Source organism: Salminus brasiliensis, chromosome 9 (genome assembly GCF_030463535.1).
Source record: "Salminus brasiliensis chromosome 9, fSalBra1.hap2, whole genome shotgun sequence".
NCBI lineage: Eukaryota > Metazoa > Chordata > Actinopteri > Characiformes > Bryconidae > Salminus > Salminus brasiliensis.
The window spans coordinates 29374718-29394988 of NC_132886.1; the positions used below are offsets into that span (position 1 = coordinate 29374718).

Consider the following 20271-nt stretch of genomic DNA (forward strand, 5'->3'; position numbering starts at 1 on the left):
GGTCTGAGCGCCCACTGTCGACCATGTTTTGGTGTTACCTCCGGCCTTAGCTGTCTTGCCGGGTAGCACATCTATTCTCATAGCATCTCTGATCTTGTGTCCCGGTTTCAGCACGATGCTGCGGTTCGTCGTGTTCACGCTGGCCCTGTGGCTGTCAGCCATGGTGGTCTGTCTTGGCCGGCCGCCTCCCGGAGCTGCAGCCCCGGCTCAGCCCTGTGCGGCTCCGCTACAGTGGGAAGGACGGACCGTTGAGTACGACCACAGCACAGGCAGAAACACACGGGCTGTAGTCTCGTATGATGGGCAGAATCAGCGCATAAGGGTTCTGGAGGAGAAGAGGAAACACACCCCCTGTAAGAGGTGCGGAAGGGCTTCTTTTACTGCGCAGATAAAGCCGCAGATCTCGCTAGCAGTGATGACAGGACTAGCGTCGAAGCGGAGAATTACCTAAGATGATAGCCTGCACTGTTTTACCTCGTTTATTCTATTTTTTTATTAAATTTGATTTAAATTTGATTTGATTTCATTTGGCAGAATTGTATTTTACTTATTTACAGTTTAGTAATCCTTAAAACATCGTGCAAAGGCTACATGAGTCAACACAGGGCAGCTTAGCTCCAGCCCTCCAGCAAATAAACAACACGTGATGCTGCTCATGTTGAATCTGCAGGGTTTCAGCTTGGGCTGGTTAATGCTGGCAGGACCAGAACCATCAGGTTCAGTGATATCAACTACAAACCTTTACAAACTACAAACTACAGTCTCTTATTTTATTTTATTTTTTTTTTTGGTTATTGTGCAAAGTGACAGTGGGTTACTGTCATTTTTTTATTATATGCATGTAGACAGTGGCAGGCATAGGTTGGACACCCCTTGTGAAATGATGATTAGGCATGGCATTAAATAGGAAATATTGATTTAATATTTTAAGCAAGACTACAGTTTATTCCCATCGTTTGCTGTTTTAAAATAGCAAAAAAAAAGACCAAAAGGAAAAGCATGGGCACCCTGCATGGTCAGGACTTAATATCATCCACTGTAGAACACCGTAATGTTCGAGAAATTGATGTCATGACGTCTGACAACCATCTAATCATATCCAGTAAGAAAATCAGTGTTCAAACTTTATTTTATGTATACAGTATTTACAGTATATTTGACTGATGCACTGGATATTTTAATACACTGATAAGCAATGAGTGTTTTATGCAGTATGTTTGACTGTGTTAACTGTGTGCAAGGTGACTGCATTCTCAAAAATCAGCCTGTGGCCAACCACAAGTTCCAGATTGGGGGTGTAGTGCAATGCCCAACAAGTAAAGGGCAGAGGGGCTCTTGGCATCATGGAAACTGCATCTTAAGGAGTAATGGCAACTATATATAGTTTTAGTAGGGTTCACCTCTACACACAGCTTGGGTTCTGAAGTCCCGGAGTTGCCTAGGGTAAAAGGTGCTAGTGGATGTAGTGATACTTCCCAGTCCAGCCAGTCACACAGTTGGAGTTTGTCCTGGTGGATGAGAGGGTTGCCTAAATGCCTAAATGCACCCTACAGTCTCTTTCTTTTTTTTGGTTATTGTGCAAAGTGACAGTGGGTTACTGTCATTTTTTATTATATGCATGTAGACAGTGGCAGGCATAGGTTGGACACCCCTTGGGAAATTATGATAAGACTACAATTTATTCCCATCGTTTCCCGTTTTAAAATAGCAAAAAAAGACCAAAAGGAAAAGCATGGGCACCCTGCATGGTCAGGACTTAATATCATCCAGCTTGTGAACGCTTTTTGTCACTAGCTAAGAGTTTTCCATGTTGGAGGGATTTTCACTAATCCATCCCTGCAAAAGGATTCTAGTTCTGTGAGAATTTTAGGCTGATTTGCTGCGCTGCTCTTTTCGCCTTGTGCAGCTTTTTCTTCTTGAGGTGTTTATTGTAGATGTTGAGATGTGTTTGGGGTCAGTATTCTGCTGTAGAAGCTGTAGGGTTTTTTTTTTTTTTTACAGATGATGTGATGTGTTTTTGCTGGTATTTAATGGAATCCACTCTTCCCTGGACCAGTGAAATGTTTCCCATGCCACTGGCTGCAACACATACTCAAGACGTGACCGATCCACCCCAGACTTAACAGTTGGAGAAGTGTTCTTGTCATGAAATTCTGCACTTTTGTTTTCTTCAAACACACACTACCGGTCAGTGAGGTCTAGAACCCCCCTGTTTTTTCTGTTAGTCCACTGGTAACGCTGCATGGCCCAGGTAAGCCTGCCTTTATTGTTTTGCTATCTTAGTATTGACTTTCTTACTGCCACTCCAAGACTGTCAAACCTGCAGCTCCAAGTTTTCTCTTCACAGTTAAAACTGAGGCTTGGTCCAGTGTTAAGCTGTGCTTTAAGGTATTGCCATGTGAGCCAACTGTCATACAAGCCTTCTGAGATGGTTGCGGATTTGAGTCGTTGAGACATTCATTCTCTACTAGACCTTTTTTTTTCTCCAAGAGCCCTTTGATGGTGTAGAAAACTGAGTTGAGTTCTAATGGTCTATTGTAATGGACATTATGATAGAAACACCAACTTGCTATCTAGATACTTAGGTAGAGAGTGCTGCTGTGTTCCAACACAGCTTTCATACAAGGGTTTGTAAGTAGGCCTGTCCTACTGATAACTGTGAACAAGCTATAGCCTTTACATTCTTATTAATTCTTATATATTAGACCTTGGTAAAAGTGCATAGTGCTCCTTTCCTTTTTCCACTCTGAATTTGTAAAAATAACCACAGAAAAACATCTTGCTTAAAATGTTGAACAAATGTTTCAGCTTTTCCACGATTTTATTAAAGGTGAAGCAGTACTGGCAGTTTAGTTAGGATGCAGCTTAAACTTGCCCATGTTGTATATACAGTTACATGTACAGTTGTGCATGAATTCTTACAGACCTCTGCTACCTCACTGCCCAGGTACTTCGAGTATATCTACCTGTTCCAAAGTGGGGTGCTTTTCCAGATTGAGCAAGTTTCCAAGAACTGTGCTAAGCTCAATTTAACTGATGCATGGGACCCATATGACATCCCGATGAACTCCACGTATGAGGATCAGTACTTCATTGGTGGGCCCGGGGACATGATTGAGGTTCAAGAGTGGTCTGACAGGAAACCAGCTCGCAAACGTGAGTATAGCGTGATGTAAAGTGTACAGTGTTTTGAGGTAAGAGAATGGCCCGTTTCTGGGTGCAGTGTCACCAACCAGTGCATGAAGGTTTTTCCAATGTCATTCTGATGCAGGTGTATCAGAAATATGTACAGATATATAGTATACCATGTTTTAAATACACTGGAAAGGTGGTTCATCCTTTTAGCCTAAAAAAATGACTACATGTGGTAGCAAATAATTGAACTGGGCTCATTCAACGTATACTTTTAAAGAACCATTATTTGATTTAAAGTATTTATTATAAAAAACTGTTTGCTTGTCACATTAAGTACTTTTTCTTTAGACTGAACCATCAGACTGCTTTTTTTCAATGTACAAAGTAATGCTGCTGTGCCTGAGACAATGTCAGATGTGCTAGAGGGGGCTGATAAGTTGAGCTACTGTCAATATCTGCAAACCTACAGAGGTTTGCCTTGATTTAGTAGGAGCTGTAGGCCTCTGTGTTTTAATGACCAATAAATGTATGTACAGGAAGTAAGGCAGCCAAAGCATGCATTTGTGAGCATCACTACTGATAAACACTGTGATCTGTGTCCCCTTTGCAGATGAGACCTGGGTGGGAGTGTACACCTTAAATGACTGCTACCCCGTGCAGGAGACTTACACTAAGAACACCAGCGTGACCACGTCCACACGCTTCTTTGACCTACAGCTGGGCATTACTGACCCTGGGGTCTTCACCCCACCCAGCACATGTATGTCAGCTGTACCTGAGCGTATGCTTTCTGACTGCTGAGGCTCTGATTCCTGCACTATCACTGGTGCTCTTCACTCTGCGCAGGCCGAGGAAGCACATGGCATACACTGTCGACTCTCTACAGGGGAACACTGTTTAAATGAGTGTAGACATCTACTGATAAAGCGTAATTGTAGCTTTTTGCTCCAGGAGTCTTATATTTGCACAATATTGAATACGGGGGTGTGTGTAAATGTATAGCAATTCTAATTTTAATTTGAATGAACTTTTATTTATTTTATAAAAGGCATTCAAATATATGGTCATCCAGTTCAAACATAAAACAAAATTCAGAGCAAATTGAGATAATTCAGCTGCTGTAATTTCAGTTTGGTTCTGTGTGATTGCTGACGCAAGGCTATAAAATCCATGATGCAAAGAAATAAAACCATAATACCAGAACCTGCCTCTGCCTTTCAGTCATTAGCATTAAGCTGGGTCTCATTAGCTTCATTAGGTGCTATAGAATGTATTTATTCAGTAATTTAAATTGCTCTGGAATGTCTGAACAGAATGTATGTGGCTTTACATGCTCATTTATGACCCTATAATATCAGAATCTCTTTATTTCATATGCAAGGAACTGTATTTATATGTTCAGTATTTAGCTGATGCTCTTACCCAGAGCAACTTACAAGGTTACTTGTATTACAGCATTGGGCCAGTGTAGTGTTAGGAGTCTTGCCCAATGACTCTTATTGGTGTAGCGCAACATAGCCACCCAGACCAGGACTCATACCCCAGTCTCCCACATGGTGTGGTAGCTCACTGGCAGGTAGTGGTGTTATCTGTTGCACCACACCAACCATGAATTGGTACTTGGTGAGAGCAACACAAGTATGACATGTAACAAACACACAGACTATTAACAAGTATTACACTAAGAGAGAAAAATACACTAAACAATAAATAGAATAAGAATAATAAGTAATAAGTACTAAAAGTAATAAAACAATATACTAATAATAATCTGTAATCAGAAATTTGTACTTGTACGAGTATAAATACTGCATATCCATATGTCGCCTGAGCTGACATATACATACAAACTAATATGTACAGTTATAATGATATAATATGACTCTAGAATTAAACAAGCTGTTTCTTTTAGGGTGGGTGAGGCACTGCGGCGCATCATAAAGAAGCCACATAGCGTCGCTTTGTTTTTCACACTGTAACAAGAACATTGTAGTTATTTTCCAACCTTTTGCTGCTATCCTCTCAGTGCAATGTGCGGTTAGAGGAGATAATAAAAACGATCAGCTAGTGTTGGATTGTAGTCTAGCATGAAAACCACACTTGCTTCCCTGGTTTTTGCTTCCTTGTGCACAGCTTTCAAGCTCCCGATCACAGGTCGGGTCTCAGGCAAAGCCATGGTCATGAGACCTGTTTTTCAAAGTAACCAGAATCTGGTGGTGATGTAATGCTCTCCAGTCTTACTGAAGTACAACTGTGGCAAGGATTGTGTCAGAAGGGACACAGAGTATCTCAGTGGTCTAATGCGCTGCCACTACAGTCCAGGGGTAGCAAGTTCGAATCCCAAGTCATGCTACTTTGCCATCAGCAGCTGGAGTCAGAGAGAGCACAATTGGCTGTGCTCCCTCCAGGTGGATAGAAGCGACGTTGGCCGGCACAGGCTACGAACCTGGCTGGTGCTGCGAACCTGAAGCTTTCCTCAGAGTGTGTGGGTTAATTGTCAGTAGCAAATTGGGAAACAGGTTAATTTGTAAGAAAACTGACTAAAAGTTTCAGCAGTGGGCTGGGTGAATATACATTTTAGGGGGTGTAACTGTAATGAGTAGAGACTGTTACATAAAAGTTTGATGGTCTTGGCCCACTTCAAAGCCCTGTTTTGGTAATGACGGATTTCCTTTTGATGGAGGACAGAACAGTGTTTGAGGTTCATGGTTTTGTTACTTCTATGTATTGAACTCTCATTATTCAATGATGCCAAGAGATGTTTGACATTGTAAAGCACCCTTTAATAGAAAACAGCAGTGTGCATGCATTTGAACAGGGATATCTTAGAAATGAACCAAAATATTCATTAGTCTTAATTACTACAATTACTACAACTATCTCTGCTGTCCAATGAAACACACGTATCTCCAATTTTTCATTTCCTCTGTGGTTTGAACCCTATAGTTGCTATAGCTATTCTGGATGAATAGACCAATAGAAATGCTCCAAATAATTTTATTTACAATGTGTATATATATGTATATGTGACGAGACAAGACACAAACACATACACACTAGTCATCCAACACACAAAGTGACAGCAAGAAACCATTGCTGCAGCACCCGGGGAGCAGAGAGGGTGAAGGGCCTTGCCCAAGGGCCCAACGGTGGCAGCTTAATGAGGTATCAAAGCCACTACTGTCATATATGTATAATATATTTATATGTCATATCATATATTTATAGTATATATAGTATAGTGTTTTAGTACGGGTGCTGGTCATAAAATTAGAATATCATGAAAAAGTGAAACGTGAGGTCCAAGGTCAACGCAGCTGTCTACCAGGAAGTTTTAGAGCACTTCATGCTTCTTGCTTCTGACCAACTTTATGGAGATGCAGATTCCATTTTCCAACAGGACTTGGCACCTGCACATGGTGCCAAAGCTACCAGTACCTGGTTTAAGGACCATGATATCCCTGTTATTGTGAAGAAGCCCAACAATGCAGAAGAGCTGAGGGCCACTATCAGAGCAACCTGGGCTCTCATAGCACCTGAGCAGTGCCACAGACTGATCGACTCCATGCCACACCGCATTGCTGCAGTAATCCAGGCTAAAGGAGCCCCAGCTGAATATTGAGAGCTGTACATGCTCATACTTTTCATTTGGCCACATTTCTTTTTTTTTTTTTGGTCTTAAGTAATATTCTAATTTTCTGAGATAGTGAATTTGGGTTTTTTTTTTATTAGTTGTCAGTTGTAACCATCAAAATGAAAAGAAATAAACACTTGAAATATATCAGTCTGTGTGTAATGAATGAATATAATATACAAGTTTCACTTTTTGAATGGAATTACTGAAAGAAATCAAGAAAAACTTTTTCATGATGTTCTAATTTTATGACCAGCACCTGTAGCTAGCTATATATTTAGATAGCTAGTATTTAGAACTGTACTGGCGGACTGGGTCGACAAAACTACATCTCCCACAATTTCAGTGTCGAACCACGTCTGCCGACGAAACTACAACTCCCATAATTCCCGCTTACAAACAGAGTGAGGCATTTTCAGTTTTGTCCTGAAACTGCGGGCCCTGGGGGAAGTTTCTGTTTGTGGCTGATGTGGGAGCGGTTCCGGGGCACTCACAGCCCGCAGCTGTCCGATTAAAACACAAACAGAAAGCCGTCATGAGATCAGCGCTGGAGGACGAGTAGCTGGGCGGAGGGAGGGACGGCCTGCCTTCCTGCCTTCCAGCAACACCAACATTAGCTGAACAGCCTGGTTTCCTACTTCAGCTAGATCAATGTGTGTCCTCCGTTTGCGCTCACACCCCCATCTTCACTGTGAAATAAGGTGAGTAGTGCTAAAGCCTTCATAACACACTGTACAGTTAAGACACAGATATAATATTTCTGAAGAGTGGTGGAGGACAGACCCCTCGGTGAGAGACTGATTAGCTCGGTTAGCTAATAGCTAGCTATCGCTAGCCTGTTTGTGTCCCTAACTTGGCGTCGTAGCCTCAAGTGGATGGTGATAACTAGCTAGCTAGCTATATATTCAGGAAAGCTGTTGTTTTAGATAGTTAGCTGTCTAAATGTCGGTGCTTTTTTATGTTAGTATAATATTTTCTATTGGTACATTAGTTGGGAGCTGAGGGGACAGGTTTGCTGTTTAACGAAACGGCGAGAGTTCAGACAGGGTGAACTATTAGCCTGTGTGGGACATGATTGCCTTCCAGACTTCTGGAGTAGACACACACACACACACACACACACACAAACACACACACAGTGTATCTACCACTCTAAAATCCTCTGTCCTAAACAAACCGAATGAGAAAATTCAGATATTCAGACATGTCAGCACTCCTAGTGCTAAGATTGACTCAGACAGTCTACCTGGCCTATAGTGGGACTGTCCTGTTGGAAATCTGCAGCACTGAAAAGGCAGTGTTTAAAGAGCTGAATAAAAAACCTTAGCTCAGTAACTATTCAATCTAAATGCAGTCTCATGCATTTCAGTAATTTGCCACTTACAGGGCTTTGGTTTTGCAAAATGTAGGAATATAGGTGTGGATGTTAGAATAGACTGTAACGGCCTTAATGCATTTCGTCACACTCCTGCAGAAATCTACAAATTTTTACAATTTAACAAGGTACAAATATTATGATGACTGGACCAAATTTACATTAACTTCCTTTGAAGGTTAAAAAAGGCATTTCCTTCTTCTGCAAAGTTGTCGATTTAGAGATTTGGAAGTTTTTTTGTAACAGTGACAATAAACAGAAAAAAATATGAATAATCTGTTAAAAGACCCTGTAAATAATCCTAGCTATAGCTTAATCCACGGCCCTCCACCATTTGTTGCCTGACTGAAACACTTAGACTACATATAGGACAGCCCCTTTATACTCCACATACTCCACACAGCCCCATATACTGTCCCCCTTTTTTAAACAGCTGTCCTAAAACAGGACAACAGAACATTAAATGTATTGTGTATTTGCACACAATTATATTTTATAATTTTATTGATAAACAAACACACCCTGAAAAACTATCAGGATTGATTTATTTTTCAGAAAGCAGTGCACTCAATAATTGTCTACACATTGTATTACTGACCTTTGGGTGGTCTTCACATGGGCTGCTTCCTGTTTGGAGATTGCTCCACTCTAATCTAAGATTGAATGTTTGAGAAGTCACATGATTTGATCACATGCCATCACAGCTTGTGTAAACTTTAATTCTTTTCTTTTTTTTTTTTAACCCAGTCGAGCTTAGATGTCCCCCGTTTGGCTGTGCTCCACATTAGAGCAGTTCACCCTGCCGTTGTTGGGTTGGTCATCTTGTCGTACACTTTCTCAACAGTTTCTTCATTATTGGGAATATTTTGAGGCCTAGGACATTAGTAAAAGGTACATTTAGTCGAAATGGGGTTTAGCAAACTAAATCCCACCATTTACAGGCTGGGATTTTGAATGCAGTGTCGTTCTGTGGAAAGCCTAGGCAAAACGTTTAGTAACGCCCTTCACATGTTTGGTATGCTAACAAGCAGGCTTTACTTCCTTGTACTGATAAAGCTCACCTGTCTTCACGTTTTTACTGTGAGTAAAAGTAAAGTGCATGCTTTAGGTCACTTTTGTAAACGTGCCATTGTGGTGAAATTAGGTTGTCCACCATGTAGACAACTGCTGCAAGAAGTCGTATCTGTTTGGTAATATTAGACAGTCTTTTCTGTTGTGTTAGGTTTACCTGCAGGGTCCATGTGACCAGGTCTTCTGACAAGCTTTTGGTTTCGGAACAGCCTGGTGTTTTATCTGCTTTACCAAATGTTGATCTATGACTAGGCAGTTTAATCAAGCAGTAAACAACAGCCTAACTTCCACACAGACACCATGCTTGTAGGAATAAGGAAGCATGTTAATCTATTTCTGATATTCATCTCTATTTCTGTTTCTTTCTGTATGTGCATGTTTGCACTTTTATCAGCTTATACCCATGACTGATTAGGCTTGTGTGCCAAGTTAGATTCCTGTATTATAATTTTATAATTTTATGACTTATAATTTTATCACCTCTCAGACTGATGCACCTTTACCATATCATTGCTCTGGCAGTTATCTTTTACATTGTGTCCAACTTCCATGATGAATGGACCAATAGGAATGCTCTAGAATTACTTGAAATTAAATATTTTTAACAAAGTCTCCAATTTGAAGACACAAGTTTTGTTGTCTGTCAGCGATGATTTGCGCTGATATCAGGTACTACTAATCCTCTGCTGTACAAATGTCCATATGTACCTCACAGAGCTTTGGTTTGTACACATTACCTGAACTGACCATAATTTACAACATTTAGAAAGGTCTGCCAAACTGAAAAACACAATGCCTCTGTGCTCTGACCACCTGATCCTCCATTCCACCTGATTTACTATTACTTACTGCCTTTAGAAGGCCTTGATTTACTGAATGGGGTGTCTTAGACTTGATGGGAGTTGAAACCTGCAGGAAGACAGCTCTCCAAGAGGAGGGTTGGAGCAGACTGAGCCATGGTCTTCTCTGGAGCTTGATCTAATACCTTAAGTTAGAGTGCCAGAACTATTTATCCCCTATTGGTACTTATCCTCACTAATGCTCCTCAGGCTGAATGCATTTGCTGTGTTCCACCTCAAATCCTCACATAAGCCCTCTGAGGAGACTAAGGACTGTTACTGCGTCAGAAGGGAGGTCTTGTTGATACTTTTCAATTTCAGAGGCAATTTTGGATGAGGTGTCTACAAACTTTTGATCATAGAGTGTATGTTGCAGCACAGTGTACAAGATGATGTGCATGTATTATCAGAAGATTCTTTTTACTAAAAAAAAAAAAAAAAAAAAAAAAAAAACTTTTTGTAAATCATTACAGTCCTGCTTGTTGTCCCAGTTCTACTAAAATTCATTTATAACCATCACGTACCCCGTTAACCTCAGCACTTTAAGTTTTGTGCTTGGTTGTTTCCCAAAATAGCCCTCCTGCGGCCATGTGAAATGCCTCTGCACCTCTCTATGTTTCAGCTCAAGCAAGCATGACTGCTGAAGGTGGCTATCTGGACTGCTGAGAGGAAGCAGTGGGTGTGTGTCAGTAAGCGAGAGGCCATGGCCAGCCAGTGCAGCAGCGTGGACTCCAGGGCCACGTTAAGGGGTGCGGGCTCCATCAACTCCACCCCAATGGCTGCCCGGATCGAGTCCTATGAAGGAGTGGAGAAGAAATGCATCTCTGACGTCAGGAGGACTTTCTGCCTGTTTGTGACATTTGACCTCCTGTTCATCACTCTGCTCTGGATCATTGAGCTCAATGTAGGTTCAACTGTTGCATCTCACTGCCTACTCTTCCTTTAGCTTGTTAAAACTCCCACCAGGAGTAATAAAGCAGTGCCCTGAGCCACACCTTAAGACTGTTTCTGAGTTTTACATGCAGAGTCACTCATTCATTTAAAACAGTGTTTAGCAATGTGGAGCTTTGAAGAGTGAACATATTCTTGCATAAGTGTTTGAAAGCTTTACAGAACAGTTTTTCTTATACGTTCCTAAGAACCCCATCTCTAAGATGAAATAGAAGAGATGGACAGCTTGGTTAACTTACTCCTGTGTTTTCACAGTCTGCTTCTCACATTTCACACTCATATTACCAGCACATACTTGACACAGTGCAAGGCGGCTGTTGTCATCAGGGGCGGGGACAGTGGTTGACAAGATTTGCATCCTATGTGTGGCTTTGTGCTTTGGTACTTAGCCTTTCATTCACACCTATAGCTGAGTTGACCACAATATTTATTTATTTATTTTTATTTTGAGGGGTAAAATTTCAGAAACACTGGTGAATGCAACAGATCATTTTTTTATTAAACAAATTGACTTGGGGGTACAATTACTCTAAGATAATGTAGCTGGTAAACAATTATATGTATACATATATAAACAATGAATGGGGGAATCAAGGAGAAATGTGCAATATCTGCTACTTCAACTTCTTAAATTCTTGTTTCTTTATGCTGTATTTGGGTTTGCAGCTATTAAATGTATTATATAGTGTATATATACAGGTGATTCAGAAAGTATTCAGAAACCTATGGTTTGGATTTTTTTTATATCATTTGCATGTATTGGAGTTATCCACTTTTTCATATTGTCTCAAAATATTACCACTTTACTCCACTGGATTACTAAAGTGGGGAGTAATTGTGCAAGTAGCGTAGATGGTTCTAGGTGATTCTTCCATACGTTATTTATAAAAATTAAATACAAATTTCAAGACTGGGTTGGGTAACATTAGCTGGTTAACATTAACTTAGTAAGCAGAATAATAGTAAACCTTATAACTGGGACCACAAAGTTGAGTGAAAAGGTGCATTTAGCAGGGTCATCCAGGGTCCTCTGCTCGGGATACTGTCTATGCAGTGTAAATTGGGTCCTTGTAGACCCACACCTTTCCAAACTGTGTCCAGTCAATTCAAATAGCAACAGATGGCCTCCAACTAGTTCTGGAAAAATCTCAAGGATAATTAAAACAAACAATATGCACCTGATCACAATTTGGTTTGCTGCAACAAAATGTCTAAATATTTCTGATGGTAGATTTCTAGTTTTGATTTCTAATTGGTTTTCAAAATACTTTTTTCAAAAAACATTTTTCCCCTTAATGTTATAGGTGATTAGATGTAGATTGATGGACATAAGTGATGGTTATATCTATTTAAAATACTCTTTCTGAATTCCATATATAGTCTTACAGACTAAAACAGACTAAGATCTTTTGCACTGCACTGTATATTGTTTATTGTCAAAAGCTATAAAGGATAAAGACAAATTAGCATTATGTCACAATAACGATAGACTGTCAGATGGATAATGCTGTTAGTCCTGCATTGATACAATTAGATTTTGTTCCAATCTTAAGAAAATTTCACAATTAGATGCTCCTTATTTCCTGGTTGTTAGAACTGCCAAGCTTACAAGTGTTATGCGATATCATGTGGCCAAAAATGAAATGGGTGGCAGGAAAAAAGGTAATGGGTGTGTTTCTTATCAGATCAAATGGCTATATACCCCTACCAAGTCGGGCAGTGAACACAATAAACACATGCTATTACTGGTCTGGTTTAGTCCGTTTTATTCAGAATAAACAATAGGTAACACTCAAATATAACACTCAATGTATCTGAATTATCCACTTAAAAGTATTGCAACCCTTTAAATTTGCAAACATATTTGTTTGGGAAGCCCAGCGTTGCGCTGTGGAGCAGTGAGACTGTGTTCTCTGGAATTTTTGTTATGTTTGTTTATTTGTTTCAGGTAATTGGAAAAATACAAGACCAGCTAAAAAAGGAAGTGCTGGAATATGACTACCACAAATCCTTTTTTGATATTTTTGTAAGTATTGTATTCTCTTATTAGCCAAGTGCTCCAGACAGAGGAAAAAAACAAACCCCACTGAGCCAGTGGTTCTCAGTGCTGTTCCTGGAGTACCACTACCCTGCATATTGTAGTGTTTTCCCTGCACCCGCACACCCAGTTCACCTCAGCAATGGATGATCAGCTGTGGAACCTGGAAAGCAAGAAGAAGCTGTGGAGCAGGGGTACTCCAGGACCAGGCTATAGATATAGAACCACTGTGTGTAAGATATGTAGGCCGAGCCACTTTTGTCAGTATTCTCTTGCTAACTCTAATGCAGGCTTTGTAAGACTTTAGGTCCTTTTTAAGAGTGTCTGACCTTCTGTTCATTGCCTCGTCTTGTCTGACAGTACAGCTAATGCAGTGTCAATCAAATTGTGACTCTTCTGTTCATATTCCTTGCTCGATTTTCAGGTTTTGGCTGCATTTCGATTTACAGTCTTGATCCTGGCCTATGCAGTGTGTCGACTACGCCACTGGTGGGCTATTGCGGTATGTTGACTACCACCAGTCCAAAAGTGTAATACCAGGCATTGTTTACTCTTATCGACACCAGGGGGCAGTAGAGCCCTGTCGTATGATTTAAAAATTGTAAACAGTCTGCTGATTTGAGCTTGACTTATGGACTTGAAACTTCTCTAAGAATAGATACAGGACTTCAGCAGTTATCCGCAGACAGCAGGGGGAAGCTCAGCACATGGGGAGAGAACAGAATATAGAAAAGAAAGAAAGGGATTTAGGAGTATGAATAGACTGGTGTACATCCTGTAAAAGAAGTAGATTAGAACAACAATAATAATGATCAGATACCTGTAATCAGACTGGTACAGGGGGGAGAAAGCTTCTTCGAAGGCATGGAACTGACAGTAGGCCAGCGTCCTGCGAGCGAAGTGTATGTGACGGGTTATAGGGTTTAAGAAGAGTGACTTTTAAGTCAGGAGGAGTATTTTTTAGCATTAAGCATTATGCTCAACGAAAACAGTCTCTAGATTTTTACAAGGGTGCTGGGTATGCTTACATGAGGCCATTGTGTGTTATTTCCTTTTCTGTAATGTGCTTGGAAGCTAGATTATTCTTAATACACTGCACTATCTGTTATTCTGTCATTCATTTATTTATTTATTTTTTTTATTTTTTTTACAGATAACTACAGCAGTCACCAGTGCTTTCCTGATTGTGAAGGTTATTATATCCAAGGTATTTCATTTCACATTCCTCTCCTTTCATGAAATAAGGAATTAGCCGTTATACACCATCGCTCACTGTGTATGCACAAGCCAGTGTTTGAGGCTGTACAGTCATGTGGCTGTCAAAAAGGCTACTGGACAGCTGTGTTTTTGATGTAAACAATGTAAACAGTGTGAATATACCCTTAAAGGTACAAAAGCTTCAGTGAGTACCATTTACTCATTTTTAACTGTGGCCCCTAAATAAAGTACCAAAGAGGTACCATTGGGGATGACCTCTCTGACCAGGCTTGTGTCTATAAAAATACCATGTAGTACCTCCCTACATGTCTTTGTAGAACGTCTGAGAGTGTTCAGTTCAGAGGATAGTTGGTAGTGCAGTTTGGCTCTTCTATAATGACAGTCAGCTTAATGGTTACGTTGTCCAAGCATAAACATCTCACACACACCTGTTCTGTCTGGTATCTGTCCAGCTGCTCTCTCAGGGAGCCTTTGGGTACCTGCTGCCAATCATCTCTTTCATCCTGGCATGGATAGAGACGTGGCTTCTCGACTTTAAAGTTTTGCCTCAAGAAGCCATTGACGAGAACAGTGAGTTGGCCTGTCAAGTACAATATTCTTACTGCATCCCTGATAGAGCTTATGTGTGGTATGATGGTTGATGTTTTTGATGTGCAGTATTAGCTTTTTAACTGATGTCTGTTCTGGTTGACAGGGTATCTTACAATACAAAGCATTGCAGAAACAGCTCCGCTCATGCACCCAGGGCCTCTCTCAGATGGCCAATTCTACTCACCACCAGAGTCTGTAGCAGGTAAGGGTCTGATCATTAGGAGACAGAACATTAGAACACACAGTACTGTTCAACAGACAATGTTTTTGTGGTAACAGAAAACAGAAAACGACACCAGGGGGCAGTAGAGCCCTGTCGTATGATTTAAAAATTGTAAACAGTCTGCTGATTTGAGCTTGACTTCAGCAGTTATCCGCAGACAGCAGGGGGAAGCTCAGCACATGGGGAGAGAACAGAATATAGAAAAGAAAGAAAGGGATTTAGAAGTATGAATAGACTGGTGTACATCCTGTAAAAGAAGTAGATTTTAAAGTTTTGCCTCAAGAAGCCATTGACGAGAACAGTGAGTTGGCCTGTCAAGTACAATATTCTTACTGCATCCCTGATAGAGCTTATGTGTGGTATGATGGTTGATGTTTTTGATTAGGATGTTTTGATTAGGTAATATGAATCCGACTTTGTTACAGATGCACTGTAAAATTGTTTTCTAAAGGTTTTCCTCCACAAGAACCAGAATATTATATAGACAAAACATAATCTTAACATTCATTTAAGCAGGCCAGTGAATTTTTACAGTTTTGCTATTAGATACAAGATGTAATGCTCCTAGTCCATACAATGTTATTAAATAACTGTTGAACCACAAAGAAGATTTCCTGTAAATATTACTGAGCCGCCCAGGTGCACCATGATTCATTCAGAGATAGTAAAACGACGTGTGCAGCGTGGTTACTCAGAATAGCTCCTGAGTCTTTCCAGTGTTTCACACAGCGAAGTTAAATACATTTTAAATAAGCAGAATAGGGATTGATTGATTACGACCTAAATCAGAAAAGCATGTAATTTCTGAATGGATTCATCATATTGTCCAGCCCTAATACTGAATATGTCTTAGAATATCCTACATGACATAAAAATGCAATTTCTATTAAAGATATACTGAGAATGATTCCCTCTTGATTTTGCTTTGTTTTCCATGTAGTTATTAAACAGTAAGCCTAAGGATTTGGACATGCATATAAACCTCAAGGGATTTAATTGATCCTTGTTGGATCTTTTGCAGATTCTGATGAAGAGCTTGATGACAAACATGACCTTGAGAAGCCCATCGTCTAGCAGGTACTAAAGTGTTGACTTATTGTGTTTGAGGGTAAATGGCACAGTGGTACTCTAGTAGCAAGTAACCTTGAAATGGGCAATAAGTATGTTTATGCATGTATTAAAATCAGGTTATATGTTATATATACATATATGTATATATGTATATATATGCCACACACATGTTCAAATTCACCAGCAGCACACCTGATTTTATTTAATTTAATATACAATTCTAACACAGTTGCAAACTAGTATTTCCAATACTTTTCTGATATTATAAGAAACAGTGAAATATTACAGTTGTTTGTGCATAAGTCTATTTTTTAAGTTTGTTTAGACCCCACAACCAGAAGACTACTGGAAGAACCTTCTGTGAACAAATGAGAACAATGCCTTATCTATGCATTATGTTCAGCAAAGACCAAAGGCTTTGCAGCCTTGGGCCCAGAGTGGCTTGCTGTAATTGATTGACTTATAAATTCTAGACTGTAACAGCAAATTCTACAGGAGAAGGTCTAGATATCTTTGTGTGTAGATAGCTCTCCTCAGTGGGTCATACAAAAAAGACATCGACCATGGCACATAGAAATGCTACAAAGAAATGTTTAATACAGGAGGAAATTCAGCATCATGGAATGACCCAATAGAAATGTTGTCAAGGGACCTTTAAAAAGCAGTCCATTCAAATGAAACCCATCAACATCACTGAATAATACAAAAAAAATCTAAGGGGGAAGGGGCCACAATGTCCAGGATGGACCATTCAAAGTTGGTGTCACTTTTTAAATTGAGTTCTGTAAATCTAATATTAGATTTGTTATTATGATCTATGCATAAATCTAGAAAGTTATAAAGGGCTTATAAACGTCATTTTGTCAAAATTTTGTCAGATTGCCAATTATTTGTTTAAGGAAAACCATTGCTGGTCCTTTTTCTATTCCAATTTTTCACCTCTAGTAACTGCATTTCAGTTAAACACATTGACATATTTGTGTTAATATTTAATGTTAATATTAATATTTAGTCCTGAGCAGATAAAAGTGTAGAAAAATAGCTTTGAAAATGGCAGCTTCAGTGCAGTATAGCAGATGTTTGTTGCTTTTCTCAGGAGTCCTGGGTCATAAGGAAGACCTGCTGAGTTTTGTCATTAAAGCCTCGACATGTGTGACTCGACCTTGAGCTGTTCCAGCACTCGCTGCACCCTCTGGTTAATTGTCTGAAGTGATCTGGACAGTTGATCTGCCTTGGATCCACCATCGCAACCTTCTACTGTATCACTCTCGGCTTCGCTTTAGCACTCCAAGTTTTTGGTGCAATCACGTTACGGTGCCACCAAATCTTCATCCTGTTCTGCTGTCTTAATGGATGCTGTGCCAAATGAACACACAGCTCAGATGTTTACACGGTTTTGAAATCACTGATGGACAGATTCGCGTCTCGTTTCTGAACAAAGCATTTGCTTGCTTTTGCTTTTCTGCCTGTGCTGCACTTTCACATCTCTTTTCCTCCTGAAAAAGAGGCAAACGTCTGCCGTCGTTAATGTACATGATGCAACTCCCAAACATCTTCATTTCTACAGTAACAAACATGTGAACAGCATTTTCCTGCCACCTGCACGACCGCTCATTACTGAGGTATTGCCACCTCCAGTGGATCAGTGTATTTATTTCTATTATTTGCTCTCCTGGTTATTAAGTTACCTAGCTGTCAGCTGTAATCTAGCTGTCAGTTTGTAAATAAGAAACTGACCTTCAAATATTATAGGCTGTTATACAACGTATGTACATAAATATATATAACCTATAAAATGTCTGGAACAGTTTGTTTACCTGCAACATAAGTGCAAAATAAAGGGCTCTCCTCATTTTGCATGATCTTAAACAAAGTCTGTTGCATCTCTGAAGCATGAACGATATTTCTTCATGATCATTTGTTCAGGTTGTCTCTTAGCAAACATGCCCAGATAGATAAAGCATATGAATTTAACATTGATTTTTTTCCGTTATTAACCTTTTCCGTGTTCATATTTAAGCAACACTTACAGATAAGGGCTTACGCACCCGGTGCTTGTCTGGTTCCCGCGGCCTTCTGTATGTACACTATTTACAAAGTGATTTTTATCAACACATACAGCTATATGGAAATCTCATTGCCATTCTTTTTCATGATAAATGTGAAGATATTTGTTTTAATTAAAGTTTCTGTTTGTCTTTCATGAGTTACCATTCTAATTAAAAAACACAAAACAATATTATCAATTTTTTTGTGTAGAAAATAGTAAGATTCAATAGATAAGCCCAAACACCAGACATACTGTACTTGAAACATTACTTAGTTTGTAGTCTTCTGGTTGTCATTTTGGATTTACACTGTGAATGAATTAACACAGTGAAGCACTTTGTAATAACATCATAATATTAAACATCATAATTGTTAAATAGTGTAAATGTGATAATTTGTGTTATTTTATTTGCTCAATACAAATGTGTATACACATACAATACAAATCTTAATAATAACACTTTATAATACTTTATAATACTGTATCACAATTTTAGTTTTGTAAGTTAAATAAGTTTTGTTACATTTCAGAAATTTAGAATATAGCACCAGCATCAGGTAAAGAGAATATAACACCATTAAAACACTGGAATTCACATGAAGAGGCTTGTGTAAATGTGGTAAATAGGATTTTGTATGAATGCATGAATTTTGTGTTAGGTTGCCTATATATAATATATATAGACAACAGTAGCATACTCTTAACAAGCCCCATTAAAAAAAAAAAAAAAAAAAAAAAATAATTATATTATTTTTGGTAAAACAAAAAACTATTTTACATTCGATGCAAAGTAATTGGATTTGGTTCTGTGATTTCGGTCAGTAAGGAATTCTTTAATGAAAGTATGTATTGAATTTGCTGCTTATGCTGTTTTAGCAGAGTAATAAGCCACCTGAGTCCTAACACAGAGGCTCATGTGCTGTTTAAGCTTTACTGAATCTGCTGCTCACTAATGTGTATCTGAGTGTTTGCAGCGTGTTTTCAGTGAAACCTAGTTTCAGTGATCTTTCTACCCCACAGATACACCACTTGTGGTGTAGCTGCTGCTCTCTGTCTCTGTAACCACTGCAATCACAAATAAGAGCTGAAGGCTCCGAGACCCCAATGCTCTTTCCTACAGCAGCAACATAATCTTGTCTTTAGTGGCGTGTGAGCATGCTAATACCTAAACAGGCAGTAAGAAGAAGAGTGCTGCCATGGAGATGAAGTGGGGGGAAAAAAAAGTATTTAGTCAGTCACCAATTGTGCAAGTTCTCCCACTTAAAAAGATGAGAGGCCTGTAATTGACATAGGTAGATCTCAACTATGAGAGACAAAATGAGAAAAAAAATTCAGAAAATCACATTGTCTGATTTTTAAAGAATTTATTTGCAAATGGTGGAAAATAAGTATTTGGTCAATAACAAAAGTTCATCTCAATACTTCATTATATATCCTTTGTTGGCAATGACAGAGGTCAAACGTAGTCTTCACAAGGTTGGACACACCGTTGCTGGTATGTTGGCCCATTCCTCCATGCAGATCTCCTCTAGAGCAGTGACGTTCTGGGGCTGTCGGCGGGCAACACAGACTTTCAACTCCCTCCAAAGGTTTTCTATGGGGTTGAGATCTGGAGACTGGCTAGGGCACTCCAGGACCTTAAAATGCTTCTAACGAAGCCACTCCTTTGTTGCCCTGGCAGTGTGCTTGGGATCATTGTCATGCTGAAAGACCCAGCCACGTTTCATCTTCAATGCCCTTGCTGATGGAAGGAGGTTTGCACTCAAAATTTCACAATACATGGCCCCATTCATTCTTTCATGTACACGGACCAGTCGTCCTAGTCCCTTTGCAGAGAAACCACCCCAAAGCATGATGTTGCCACCCCCATGCTTCACAGTTGGTATTGTGTTCTTTGGATGCAACGAGTTGTGTTTGTACCAAACAGATCCAAATGCTCTCTAGCAAACTTCAGACACGCCCGGATATGTACTGGCTTAAGCAGGGGAACACGCCTGGCACTGCAAGAGTCCCTGGTGGTGTAGTGTATTACTGACGGTAGCCTTTGTAACGTTGGTCCCAGCTTTCTGCATTAA

The 20271-nt window shown here is 39.7% G+C and overlaps 2 protein-coding genes across 4 annotated transcripts; both read left to right on the forward strand.

Annotated features, from left to right (window-relative positions):
• On the forward strand, window positions 1-4338 carry epdr1 (ependymin related 1). The gene is made up of 3 exons (XM_072688151.1): window positions 1-360; window positions 2948-3156; window positions 3746-4338. Exons 1-3 carry the CDS (start codon window positions 116-118, stop codon window positions 3934-3936), a joined length of 645 nt encoding a protein of 214 aa, XP_072544252.1. The 5' UTR covers window positions 1-115; the 3' UTR covers window positions 3937-4338.
• A 2823-nt stretch (window positions 4339-7161) lies between these two features.
• On the forward strand, window positions 7162-18383 carry stard3nl (STARD3 N-terminal like). Of its 3 annotated transcripts, none has more exons than XM_072688155.1 (9): window positions 7162-7470; window positions 10677-10958; window positions 12954-13031; window positions 13468-13545; window positions 14197-14250; window positions 14714-14831; window positions 14956-15054; window positions 16097-16152; window positions 16463-17236. In XM_072688155.1, exons 2-8 carry the CDS (start codon window positions 10758-10760, stop codon window positions 16147-16149), a joined length of 681 nt encoding a protein of 226 aa, XP_072544256.1. In that variant the 5' UTR covers window positions 7162-7470; window positions 10677-10757; the 3' UTR covers window positions 16150-16152; window positions 16463-17236. The 3 variants fall into 3 exon arrangements, with proteins under 3 accessions (XP_072544256.1, XP_072544254.1, XP_072544255.1); XM_072688153.1 differs by lacking the exon at window positions 16463-17236 and adding an exon at window positions 17243-18383 and having other exon boundaries at window positions 7163-7470; XM_072688154.1 differs by lacking the exons at window positions 7162-7470; window positions 16463-17236 and adding exons at window positions 8931-8956; window positions 17243-18383.
• The last annotated feature ends 1888 nt before the right edge of the window (window positions 18384-20271 follow it).